The sequence below is a fragment of the Bidens hawaiensis genome, unplaced genomic scaffold (genome assembly GCF_021521415.1).
Source record: "Bidens hawaiensis isolate Kalapana, Puna unplaced genomic scaffold, B.hawaiensis_p1.1 tig00011186_1, whole genome shotgun sequence".
NCBI lineage: Eukaryota > Viridiplantae > Streptophyta > Magnoliopsida > Asterales > Asteraceae > Bidens > Bidens hawaiensis.
Genome location: NW_027491868.1, coordinates 548,999 through 562,170, shown reverse-complemented (window position 1 = coordinate 562,170; position 13,172 = coordinate 548,999). Strand labels below are relative to the sequence as shown.

The 13,172-nt window shown below is 42.6% G+C and overlaps 1 protein-coding gene across 2 annotated transcripts; it reads left to right on the top strand.

The window, feature by feature from the left end:
- Positions 1-438: 438 nt before the first annotated feature.
- On the top strand, positions 439-3,360 carry LOC143537372 (protein NRT1/ PTR FAMILY 8.1-like). Of its 2 annotated transcripts, XM_077031155.1 has the most exons (4): positions 439-596; positions 687-904; positions 1,573-2,129; positions 2,434-3,360. In XM_077031155.1, exons 1-4 carry the CDS (start codon positions 491-493, stop codon positions 3,263-3,265), a joined length of 1,713 nt encoding a protein of 570 aa, XP_076887270.1. In that variant the 5' UTR covers positions 439-490; the 3' UTR covers positions 3,266-3,360. The 2 variants fall into 2 exon arrangements, with proteins under 2 accessions (XP_076887270.1, XP_076887269.1); XM_077031154.1 differs by having other exon boundaries at positions 457-904.
- Positions 3,361-13,172: the final 9,812 nt, after the last annotated feature.

The window sequence follows — 13,172 nt, the reverse complement described above, 5'->3', positions numbered from 1 at the left end:
ATCTGATCTTGTTGTACGAGAAATTAAAATAGATCTAGAAATTAATTAATATATATTTGTCCTCTAAACAAGTGGAGATTTTCTCTTGAACATGTTAAGAAGAAATGTTTGTGGAGTTCTTAATCTTACGGGATAGACAAACGATGAGCTAATAGTTTGTTATGAGCGGAATTTTATTGGACAAGTTCTTTGTTTGTTTATTCGTTTAAGAGTCATTTTTTTAAAAATTGAATATATATATATATATATATATATATATATATATATATATATATATATATATATATATGGTTTTGTTTTTCATACACCCATAGAAGCTGCGGACAAAAAATTTAAATTACCATTTACTTATGTAGTTTACATAAAAAAATGGTGCATGATTACTAGATTAGGCGTATGGAAAGAACTGATAATAGCTGCATATGACAATTTTGGAATCTATTGCCTTTAGGTCATTTGTTTTAGTATTTTGCTAGAAAACGAAGATCCAATGACAGACAACAATATATATACGAACGATGGAACAGTCACCCTAAAACACGAACGTGCGATAAAGAGGAAAACAGGAAACTGGAAGGCTTGCCCGTTCATTCTAGGTACGATATACATCTTTTCATACGTTGAGATCATGATTATAGCTATTGTTATTCTTGTAGTTTTTATACACATGTTTATTTGTTTTATAGGTAATGAATGTTGTGAAAGGTTGGCATACTATGGAATGAGCACAAATTTGGTGAACTATCTTTCGGATCGCCTTAACCAAGGAAATGTGTGCGCCTCTACCAACGTTGCAAATTGGGCGGGGACGTGCTACGCTACACCGTTGCTTGGAGCTTTCTTAGCCGACGCCTACTTTGGACGATATTGGACTATTGCGAGTTTCTCCATTATTTACTTCATTGTAAGTTGACCCGTTTCTTGTTTTCCACACATGTTTGTCAAGATTCTAATATTGTAATGTGTTTTAAAACTGTTTAGTGAAGTTAGTTTGTTGAAGTTTAAATCTCAAACGTAAAAAGATAAAGTAACCAATATATAAAAAGTTTGTTTTCTATATAAGGATAACTTCATAAACTAACTTTATCATTTTGAAATCAATTACTAAACTTTTGTTGCAAATTGGCAACACCAATTTCTAAGCAAGCTGGATGGAGTACCATATATTTGTCACGAAATTGTATAAAAAAGGAAAAAAAAACCGACAAAGTTTCATCTCAGATTAATCTTTCAAATCTCTCAAGAGATGGTGCAATGATAAGCAATTGATTCTCCTTTTGCTTTCATTGTTAAGTCAACTGCAATCTGACCTAATTGTGTTGGTTAGCAGCGCATTAGCGGCATCATGTGAGTTTTCATGTTTACAACACTCAACTGATTATGTAATTGTTGCTGGTTTTTGGGTTTGTAGAGTGTTCTAATAATACATTTAACATATAATTTGATTTTTCTCTGCAATATTAACTTTTCAAATAATTCATTTAACATAGTTTTGTTCCCAAAAACCATATACAAGCACTTTCAATTATCATGAACCCAAAGTGACAGTAACTTCACTTTATGTTTATGTAGGGAATGACTCTATTAACTCTATCAGCCTCGTTGAAAGCACTACAGCCTATCTGTGATGCGGATGCAACTACTTGCCACCCAACCTCAACCCAAACAACGCTCACCTTTGTCGCCCTCTATCTGATCGCTTTAGGAACCGGTGGCATAAAACCATGCGTGTCATCCTTCGGGGCTGATCAGTTTGATGAGACTGATGTAAGGGAGAGAAAAAAGAAGAGTTCATTCTTCAACTGGTTCTATCTTTCCATCAACATAGGCGCACTTTTTGCGGCTTCCGTATTGGTATGGGTACAAATGAATGTAGGGTGGGGATGGGGGTTCGGTGTCCCGGCTGTTGCTATGGGGGCAGCTGTTGTCTTTTTCTTCTCAGGGAGCTCTTTGTATAGGATTCAAAAGGCTACCGGTAGTCCTTTTGTTAGTCTTTTTCAAGTGGTAATCGCATCGTTTAGAAAGATCAATGTTAAACCCCCCAAGGAGAAGTCGCTTCTTTACGAGACCATTGATACCGAATCTCAAATTGTTGGAAGCCGAAAGCTTGAGCACACCGATAAGTTAAGGTACCATACATATCTATCATATATTCATATATATTCATATATATATATATATTGTCTAGGTACAATGGTCTATTTGTACAACTTTTAAAAAATACGCCTAAAAACAGCCTATTGTACACCTTTTAACAAAATGCCTAAATTACTTCCCATATCTTTTATTTAAGACATCTTCGAATCCGAAAAAATCTTGGACAAATAACATCAATTCTACACAATTTGTTCGCATATTCACAGTACTAGGGACTGCATGGATTTATGTTTTGCAATCTACTTTAAACTTTTTGTATACATGATCAATTATCAGGTTTTTCGACAAGGCTGCAGTGGAGATGGACTCAGATCGCAACAAGGCCACGCGTAACGCATGGAAACTATGCACCGTAACCCAAGTTGAAGAGCTCAAATGTGTCATCGGACTCCTCCCCGTTTGGGCAACGGGGATCATATTCGCAGCCGTCTACAGCCAAATGAGCACCATGTTCGTCCTCCAAGGAAACACCATGGACCAACACATTGGCCCCAACTTCAGAATCCCATCAGCTTCCCTCTCACTTTTCGACACGCTTAGCGTCATCTTCTGGGCTCCAGTCTACGAACGCATCCTCATCCCAATCGTCAGACGGTTCACAAAGCACGAACGTGGGTTCACGCAGCTTCAACGAATGGGTATCGGCCTATTAATATCCTTGTTTTCCATGATGGCAGCTGCAGGGTTGGAAGTAGTCCGATTAAACTATGTCCGAACACACAATCTTTATAATGAGGAGACAATACCCATCACCATATTCTGGCAAGTGCCTCAGTATTTCTTGATCGGTTGTGCTGAGGTTTTTACATTTATCGGGCAGTTGGAGTTTTTCTACGACCAGGCGCCCTACGCGATGAGGAGTTTGTGTTCTGCGTTGTCGTTGACGACGATTGCATTGGGGAATTACCTGAGCTCGGTGCTGGTGCAGGTGGTCGCGAAGGTTACGACGGAAAATGGGAAGCCGGGGTGGATACCTGATAATTTGAATGAGGGGCATCTTGATTATTTCTTTGGCCTCTTGGCCATTTTGAGCTTGTTGAATTTGGTTGTTTATGTCTTCATTGCCAAAAGCTACACCTACAAGAAAGTTAGTGGCTTGCCAAATTGAGTATAGTCAGGTCTTTAGTAATTTATTGATTGTAAATGTTGGGACGATATTGGATTATTTGTTTCTTGATTTTGTTTATAGTATGTCAAGATGTTTATTTATTTTCTTCTTCTTTTCTTTATTTTGGTATTGGTTTTTGAATAAAAATTATATGTAAACGTCTTATAATTTAAATCGATCGCGCCTCGTAAATGTAAGCTTTAGGTATCCCTCACTCGTGGCTTAATGATAGGAAGAGTTTAGTGGAGACCCAAGTTCGATTCACATTTGTGTCACTTTAAGGGATATCGACGACAATGAATGATTTGAGTTAGGCTTTGCGTGGTTCTCAGTTTTGATACCGAGTCCACCTGTATTTTCGTCTCACTGTGTGTACGCCAGGGATTCTGCACTTGTGGCGGCACACCGACTTTAAAGTGGCAGTCGGCGGTATAGTTTTTCGGGGAACGCCTAAGCTAAACTCTGAAGCCAGTGTGATCTCAGTTAATACAACATAGACTGGCCAGAATAAGATAACAAGACTTTCCAAATTAAAGAGTGTTGTGACATAAACACAAAAGAAAATCGTTGTTCTAAATAAAAGTAAAAAGAAAAAAAAGAGAAACCTTTAGGTAACTTTGACTAGATAACATTGAAAAGCTAGAGCAATTAATATTTTATATAATAATATACATATGGATCTTTGAAAGTGGCAGGTGACAAACAACTAAAACTATGACTTGGATGACATGTGTATCTAACGTTAAGGCCGCATAGTTGAATTGGTTCTAATTGGTTATAGTTATAGGTGAGTATGTGACAGGTAGAGCTAACTAGCATACAACCGAATTAAATATACATAAACTAAATTAATTGAAAAAACTAAACCTAAATATTAACCGGCGATTTGTTTTGAATAATCGATTTCTCGGTTTGATTTTGGTTAATCAATTTTTAATAACCGAACCGATTAATCAATAAATTTAGTGGTAACAATCATTTTTTTCTAATGATATTTTCTTCCAATACTTCAAAATAATACTTATTTAACTTTTATTAACCATTGTATTCTTAATCTAGGATATTTCATTCTAGGTACATTGGATTTTAATAATCTCACATTTTTGCAGTTGACTGATAGTAATCACACCTTAGCTTTCATCGGTCTCATCTTTCACAGTAATTGTTTTCATTGGACATCCATTAAAAAGAACTTAACGTCATTAAGTTTTTTCAAATTTCAAACTGATGTTTTAGTGCTTTGATTGTAATGAGGATATAAGTCGATTGATGTAAAACTTACATCGAAATGGTGTTTCAAATAAATTGACTTTTGTTAACTGGAAGTTTAAACACCTTAATCGAAGCACTGTTTCGTCATTTGGAGTACCGTCTCGAGGTAAGTTTTACGCCGATCAACTCGTATCTTCTATTCATTCCGATCAAAAGCTCTAAAAAATTAGTTTGAAATTTGGAAAAAAAAAAAAACCTAACGCCGTTAAGTTTTTTTAACAGAGGTCAAATAAAAACAATTAGTGTGAAAAGTGAGACATTTGACAACTATTTTCTATATGAGATTATTATTGGCAAATTGTAAAAAGTTGAGATTATTATCGGTCAATTGTAAAAATATGGGATTATTAAAATTCAATATGTCTTCCTTGATGAGTGAGGAAAGTTACATTCAAGCCCTAGAAAGTCATTGAAGATATTTAGTTATAATGTATAAATGTTCATAGTTTTTTTTGTTATTAATGCAATGGATTAAGGATTAACACTCGGTAGCATGTTGAAATAGTTTGGGGGAGTCTTGACCATGACATGGGTGGCCAAATGGGCAAGTGGTGCACCACGTTGAAATAGTTAGTTATGTCAGAACATACTTTTTTTTGTGTGTTCTTATTGAAACATATAATGTTACTGCTTAGAATGAAAAAAAAAAAAGAAAAAGAAATACTTACGTCATTATTATTATTATTATTATTATTATTATTATTATTTGACTCTTTGTTTGCATTAGATTGTTTGAAGCCAAATTCGAATCAATAAACCAAATTCGAATTAAAACTAGAAAAACCTATTTGAATCCAAAATATAAATTCTGCTTGAACTCGGGTTACAACCCATTTCCTTTAATCTCAGCCGTAGAAAGTCTCCAACTTTCAATCTCATTTGTTCACAGTCTCTTGAATGGCAGTTACAGGAGGTTTCTTTCTCTCGCTGACGGTTTTTGATTCCTCCCACATCGTCGCTCCTTAAACCAATAAAGTAGTAGTGAACGACATCGTCAATCATCTGTTCAAACATCAAGGTAACACTAAAACAATATGCTCCATTCAATACTCTTAAGTCTCATCCATATTCTATCTATAAATCAATAATTCACAGTCACACATTTCTGTTTCTGTTCGTTGATGCATCATCATGTTTTCACCAACGGGCAATAATCAGCTTCTTAGATTCATATTTGAAAGAATAATATGTATTTTTTGTTCGATTATGTGCCCTGTTAGATTAACAATAACGTTATTTGTATCAACAGGTTGAAAGTGTCAAACCTCTACTTGAAGTTGAGGTGAGGAGATATTTAATTGAGATGAATTTTGAAGAGGTAGGTCCCAGCAGAGCCCAGTTGGACCCGCAAGACTCACCTTGAATAGGGACGTCTGCGCAACGACCAACTGCTCCCGCAGGACCCACCATGCTCAGAGAACCTTACGCGCAGTACGCCAGCTGTACCCGCAGGGAAAGCCTCCCAATGGTGAAGTACCCCGCCTGTTCCCGCAGTTGCGGATACAAGCCATCAGGGAAGGCTACCCGCACTAACAGCAAGGCTACACGCACAAGGCACTAGCTACTTCAGTAGTCACATGAAGGAATGAGCAAGGCGGGAATACTCCCGCCTAAATGAGCCAGTCCGTATGCTTCTGGAAGATCTTTTGTACTATACCTACTAAGGTATGGGCAGAACAGACGATTTGACCAGAACAGCCCATGAACCAATCACAGGGTGACAGCTCACCGACAACAGTACGAGGAGGAGCACCCTCTAGTACCGTTTGTCACTATTAGCCGCTGCCTACTCACCAACCCTTACGATGGGACGTGCGCAGCCTACAGTTGGTGGAACAGTGCGCAGCCGGCAGTAAAGGAACAGTGTACAGCCGACCTTATTACTGTCGGCCGTAGCCTATCCACCAACCAGCATGGCCTGTGCGTAGTCCACTGTTGGTGGAACAGGAATACTATTCAGCCAGCTGTACCTTCTAGGAAACCTACCTTCGGCTATAAATACTCCAACACCTTGGAATGGTAAGGACATCATCTGATATCTCTCTTATCTAGCAATCTCTTAATATACACTTATATTCAGAGCAATCTAGTCTGATTCTCACGCCGGAGGGTGGTCACAAGGAGGAACCCCCCCCCCCCTTCTCAGTGACGAGCTTGCGGTGTCTGTTTTGCAGGTCCCCTGAAGAACAACCTTCTCTGCTGGATCTCATCCTCGTGGGAAACATTACTTAACCCCCAGATTATCTATAATCTGCCCAGGGTTCACTTAGTGTTTCTTCATTGGCGCCATCCGTGCATAAAAGCTAGAACTAATCCTTAGTTTTTTCAAAATTTCTGAAGAAATGGTTAACGTTACTCCGGTCCAAAGGCCAGTAATCGACCAAGAAACCCCGGTAACCACAACCCCAGCAACTGGGGGGAACACCGGCGGTTATACAAATCTTACGAACACTACCCCGGTTACCCAAGCCGGGGCAAGTGCAGTAAATATTCCACTGGGGTTCACTGATGCCCAGTTGGAAAAACGAACGAGGGTCCCTCGCCAAACACTAGATCAAGTTAAGGCGTGGGCCGAGGCACGTCAGAAAGAGTTCCAAGCTGAATTGGATGAACGCTTGCGTTCAGTTCAACAGGCTGACGAATTCGGCAGTACTCGCCAACATCTCAATATGAACAGTGAGTGCGAGTACTCAGACGATGAGAGGGAAGAATCCGATACCGACGCAAACCCTCGCCATAAGGCGAAAGGGAAGCGTAAGGAAACGGACTTCCAACCAAAAAGGAATTTTGGGGAAGCCTTTAAACCAACGAATGCGGAGAGAAACCCGCGTGACTTCTCCAAAACCTTTAGACCAACTGCTACAAATGCAGGAATGTCAAAGTTCGCAAGGGACATTGCGGAAGCAATCGCCCCGAGAAGTGCCAAACAAATGTCCAACATTGGCACTTATGATGGTCTATCCGACCCAGACGACCACTTGAACAGATTCATTGCGGGGGCAACCGTCAGTAACTGGACGGAACCCACGTGGTGTTATATGTTCCAGATGACTCTGGTTGGAGCGGCCAGGGCATGGTTCGATCGTTTACCGGTCCACCACATTTATGATTGGGCGGACTTTCAGAACAAGTTCAGCCAGCACTTCAGCCAACAGAGGAAATATACTGAAGAACAGTGGACGATCCTCAACTGCGTTAGAGAGGAGGATGAATCTTTACTAGACTTCATCACTCGCTTCAACTCCAAAAAGCTAATTCTCGGCAACATAAGTGAAGATCTTGTTCGCGCCGCTTTCATCCAGGGCGCCGAATACCCAGAGCTTATCCGCACATTGACGGGTAAGGATGACATGCCATCAACATGGGATGCCATCATGACGGCGGCCAAGCGCTTTGCCGAGACGGAGAAGCAGCTGGGAAGGGATCTTCCCCAGAGTACACACCTCTACACGCAGAGGACTAGAGAAAACAATGTTCGGATCGCCCGGCAGAACAAAAAGAGGAAGCTAGGTATCTGGCAGTCAAGGGTAAACTTTGACACCTCATCCAGCTCTCACCCTCTTGTTGGCGGAAGAAATCACACACCCTTCAAGCCAAAAACACCGGTGGACGCCACTCACCAAAAGCGTCACGGAGATATTTGCCACTGAAAAGCTACCATGGCCAAAAGCTCCAATGATCCGGCAGCGACCTAATGCGGATCAGAGCAAATCCTGTGACTTCCACGGGACAAAAGGTCATAGTACGGAAGAGTGTACATCCTTGAAGGATATTGTTGAAGCATTCGTCAAGGATGGAAGACTGGCACACCTGGTGGCATCAATCAAGAAGGGAGGAAGGAACGACAACCGGTACCGAGGCAACGGACGAAAGCCCGTTGACATCAGCATCAACATGGTTCATGGCAAGATCAGAGGAAGAAAAAGGCGAACGACAGAACCATGTGCGTGGAAGGAAGCTGAGGTGCGCTTCTCGCGAGTGCCAGGAGGACCCAGCAAAGAAGGCCCTATCGTCATCAAAAGCCAGCTGGGGCACTACATCACTTCTCGCACTCTTGCTGACAACGGCGCCTCGTCAACGGTGATGTACAGGCAGTTCTTCGACAAGCTAGATGACGAAGACAAAGAGTGCCTGGAAACGATCTACGCCTCGATGGAAGGGTTCGATGGCAGCACAAACACCCCCCTGGGCATCCTATCTTTCCCCGTCACTCTTACGGACGGGAATCACTCACGCACAGAAGACGTGGATTTTGTCGTAATGAGGAAGCCACACCACACATACGACATTCTCTTCGGAAGAGACGGGATGGCAAGATTCAACGCCGTGGTATCCTCAGTCCACGGCATGATGGGATGGCCAACAGCTGAGGGTGTAGCGATGATCACCGGCATTCCCCAGGTATGCATCGCATCTGTCTCATCTAAACCCAAACCAAAGATGGCTAAACCAACCATCACCGAGCCAGAAAGATGGGCCTTCAACGGCAAGTACCCTGACCAGGCCGTTTCCATTGGCCCAACAGTTGTTGATCCCACACGCACCTTACTCAAGCGCTTATTACAGAAAAACGCTGACATCTTCGCGTGGACACCAGCTGACATGACTGGTGTACCCCGAAGTAAGGCAGAGCATAAGCTCAAATGCGATCCGGCTGTTACGCCAATCGTACAAAAGCGCAGAGTAATGGGGCCAGAACAAACTAACGCGTGTAGAACCCAAGTCAAGGAACTCCTTGACGCAGGCATCGTACGCGTTAGTAGATATCAAACTTGGGTTGCAAATCCCGTTATGGTACCGAAGAATAACAAACAATGGCGCATGTGCATAGATTTCAAGGACTTGAACAAAGCATGCCCCAAAGATTGTTATCCGTTACCTGAAATTGATCTTAAGGTGGATTCGTTAGCACCGTTCCGCCTTAAATGCTTCCTGGACGCGTATAAGGGGTACCATCAAATCCACATGGCCGTTGATGATCAGGACAAAACCGCTTTTCGGACGCCCGATGTCACATTTTGTTATCAAATGATGCCATTCGGACTTAAGAATGCCGGGTCCACATACCAACGCCTGATGGACAACCAGTTTCATGCCCAAATTGGGAGGAACTTGGAAGTCTACATGGATGACTTGGTCATCAAAAGCCCTGACCCAGAAGCGATGTTGAAAGACATCGAAGAAACTTTCAACACGCTCAGGAAGATAAACATGAAGCTCAACCCGAGCAAGTGTGCCTTTGGAATGGAAGAAGGGAAGTTCTTGGGGGTCATCGTCACTAAAGATGGCTTCAGAGCGAACCCTGAAAAGGTCGAAGCCATTATCAAAATGGAATCACCTACTACCATCAAACAGGCTCAGACACTGAATGGACGACTAGTGGCACTTAATCGCTTTTTGGCAAACCACGCGGATAAGTCGTTTCCCTTCGTGTCAACGTTGAGAAACTGTTTAAAGAAAACGAACTTCCGCTGGACACCAGAAGCGGAAGCAGCTTTTCAGGAGATTCGGTCACGCTTGATCGAACTCCCAACGCTCACAGCACCAAAAGCGGGAGAGGAGTTAATCCTATACCTTTCCGCAATGGATAGAGCAACCGGGGCAGTCCTGCTAGTAGAGCGAAAAGGCATCCAGATGCCAATCTATTATGTCAGTCATATCCTAACAGACGTAGAAACCCGGTACTCTACCCTCGAAAAATTAGTCTTAGCACTTATACACGCTTCACGCAGGTTAAGACGATATTTCCAGGGTCACCCAATCACCATTCTCTCCAACTTCAAACTTGCAAACGTTCTAGGCAAACCCGAGTTATCGGGACGCCTAGCCAAATGGGCAATTGAGTTGGGGGAGTACGCGATAAAGTATAAGCCAAGACCAGCCATAAAAGGCCAGGTTTTGGCCGACTTTATTGCAGAAGTGCTTGCATCGCGGGAAAAAGAGTGCCAGGAAGAGGCTCAACCCTCTCCAGCACAAGACATCAATGATGTCTGGCGACTCTACACTGATGGAGCAGCCAGTAACGAGGGTTCAGGCGCAGGGCTGAAACTAACCAACCCAGCAGGCCAAGAATACACTTACGCTATTCGACTAGATTTTCCAAGTACGAATAACGAAGCCGAGTATGAGGCATTCTTGGCTGGGCTGAGAATTGCGCGTAAGATGGGAGTGAAACACTTGGAAGCCCACGTGGATTCCATGTTAGTAGCCAATCAAATCAACGGGACGTACACGGCCGTGAACGACACAATGGCCATGTACCTCGCACAAGCAAAATCTCTTATGCGCGATTTCAACGACTGCAAAGTCATACACGTCAAGCGAAGTGAAAACAAATCTGCGGATGCGTTAAACAAGCTTGCATCGTTAGCCTTCACCCACTTAGGAAAGGACATCCGCATTGAACTCCTCGAGACACCTTCGGTCCCGCACAAGGAAATTTGTGTCATCCAAACCGGCACAGAAACATGGATGACACCAATAATAAAATACCTTGCGGCAGGTACACTACCAGAGTCAAAAACACAGGCAAGAAAACTACGCTGTAAAGCACTGAATTATCAACTCATCGATGACATCCTTTACAGGCGTAACTTTCTTGGCCCACTCTTAAGATGCGTGGACAACCAAGATGCTGACTACCTCCTAAGGGAAGTACACGAAGGCATCTGTGGAGTACACGCAGGTCCCCGCGCTGTTGTAGCTAAGCTAAACAACGCGGGATACTTTTGGCCGGGGATGCATACGGATGCGCTGGCATACATCAGAAAATGCAGGCCTTGCCAGCTTTACGCACCCAACACGCACCGCCCGAAGAATGAACTTGTTCCAGTCACCTCTTCATGGCCATTTCAGAAGTGGGCCATCGATGTGACAGGCCCATTTCCTACAGCAGCAGGAAATGTTCAGTTCCTAGTGGTAGCCATCGACTACTTCACCAAGTGGATAGAAGCAAAACCCTTAGCCCAAACAACCGCGAAACATATCAAAAAATTTATTTGGGAATTTATTATTTGTCGTTTTGGACTTCCACAGAATTTGGTGAGCGATAACGGCACCAACTTTGCTGACAAGAAGCTAAAACAGTGGCTGAAAGAACTTCAAATCACCCACACCTTTACCTCAGTGGCACACCCGCAAGGTAATGGTGAGGTGGAAAGATCAAATAAGAGCATCGTTGAAGGCATAAAGAAAAGACTCTTGGAACACAGATCCGGCTGGGTGGACGAGCTTCCGCACGTCCTTTGGGCAAACAGAACGCTGAAAAAGGCCAGTACGGGAGAAACCCCGTTCAGCCTCACTTATGGCACTGAAGCTATGGTCCCGGTCGAAATTGGTTTACCTTCACTAAGGGTCTTGATTCAGCCAGAAGACAATGATGCGGAAAGACGGTTAGATCTTATGCTAACCGAGGAACGCAGAGACTTAGCCGCAGTGCGTGAAGAGAACTACAAGCGACAAATGCAAAAGTACTACAACACGCGGGTAAAACTCTGCAACTTCAATGTAGGAGACTACATACTGCGTAACAACGAGGCTTCGAACCAAGAACGCCCAGGAAAGCTGGCCCCGGTCTGGGAAGGGCCATACCTTATCAAAGAAGTTCTGGGAAAGGGCGCATACCGGCTCGAAAGGCTCGATGGCACTCCCATCCCAAGAACATGGAATGGAGCTCAATTACGCAAATGTTATATGTAGATCAATTCCAAACTTGTAAAGAAAAGGCCTAGAGCCACTTCTAATGGAAATAATTCTCCTTTCACAATGTGTTAATAGCCTTACCTTTATACTTATGAACTTCCCACACTGATGTGCCGGTATTCACCGCATAAATCGGGGAAGAAGTAAATCGTTACGTGTGGAAGGCGGCAAAACCCGCATAAACACAACGGTAAAAATTTCAAGTTTTAAGGAAAACCTACACGCATGTCAGATGTAAGTAAAGTTTAGCCATCCCTGTAAGTGCAAGTGACGGTCTTACCCGCACAATCACGAACAAGGAAGCAAAACTTCAACCTATCATCTACCACGTTCAAAGGTTAACTTATTCTGAACACTTAGAAAATTTCAAAGGGAAAGATGAGGAAAACTTCCACGCAGGTCAGATATAAGTAAAGTTAAGCCATCCTACTAAGTGTAAGTGACGGTCATACCCGCACAATCATGAAAGAGGAAGCGAAACAAACTTATAATTTGCCACGTTAAAAAGTTAACTTATCTAAGTACTAAAGAAATTGCTAAGTTAGATCAAAACATGCGTAAAATAAACAAGGCAAAGAACTAACACAATCTTTATTCCATCAAATTCAAATATTACAAAGATAGCTATACAAAAGCAAAAATCTACGCTAATGGTGGAAAGGGATCTTCAGAATTAAGCTTCAGGACCACTTCCACTTGGACCCGCTCCATCAGTAGAGCGTGGTGGTTCAAGGAAAGCTTTAAGTATAGCTAGCCCATCATCATCAGCAGCGACTTCGTTCACCTTCTCCACCACCGGATGCGGGAAGGCGGCATACTGGTTCACTGCTTGGTCATAAACAGCTTCAGTATCCACATCATACAAAGGGAAGTTGGAAGGCGGGATGCCTTTCTCAACGAACCCTAGACCAAGCAGGAAGCCGGCCTTTTCCCC

What these genes read in the sequence shown, in the direction of transcription:
- LOC143537372 (XM_077031154.1), top strand. Translation starts at nt 491, where the DNA reads ATGACAGACAACAATATATATACGAACGATGGAACAGTCACCCTAAAA. An exon ending in TCTCCATTATTTACTTCATT is followed by an intron (nt 905 to 1,572) that starts GTAAGTTGACCC and finishes ATGTTTATGTAG; the next exon opens with GGAATGACTCTATTAACTCT. An exon ending in GAGCACACCGATAAGTTAAG is followed by an intron (nt 2,130 to 2,433) that starts GTACCATACATA and finishes ATCAATTATCAG; the next exon opens with GTTTTTCGACAAGGCTGCAG.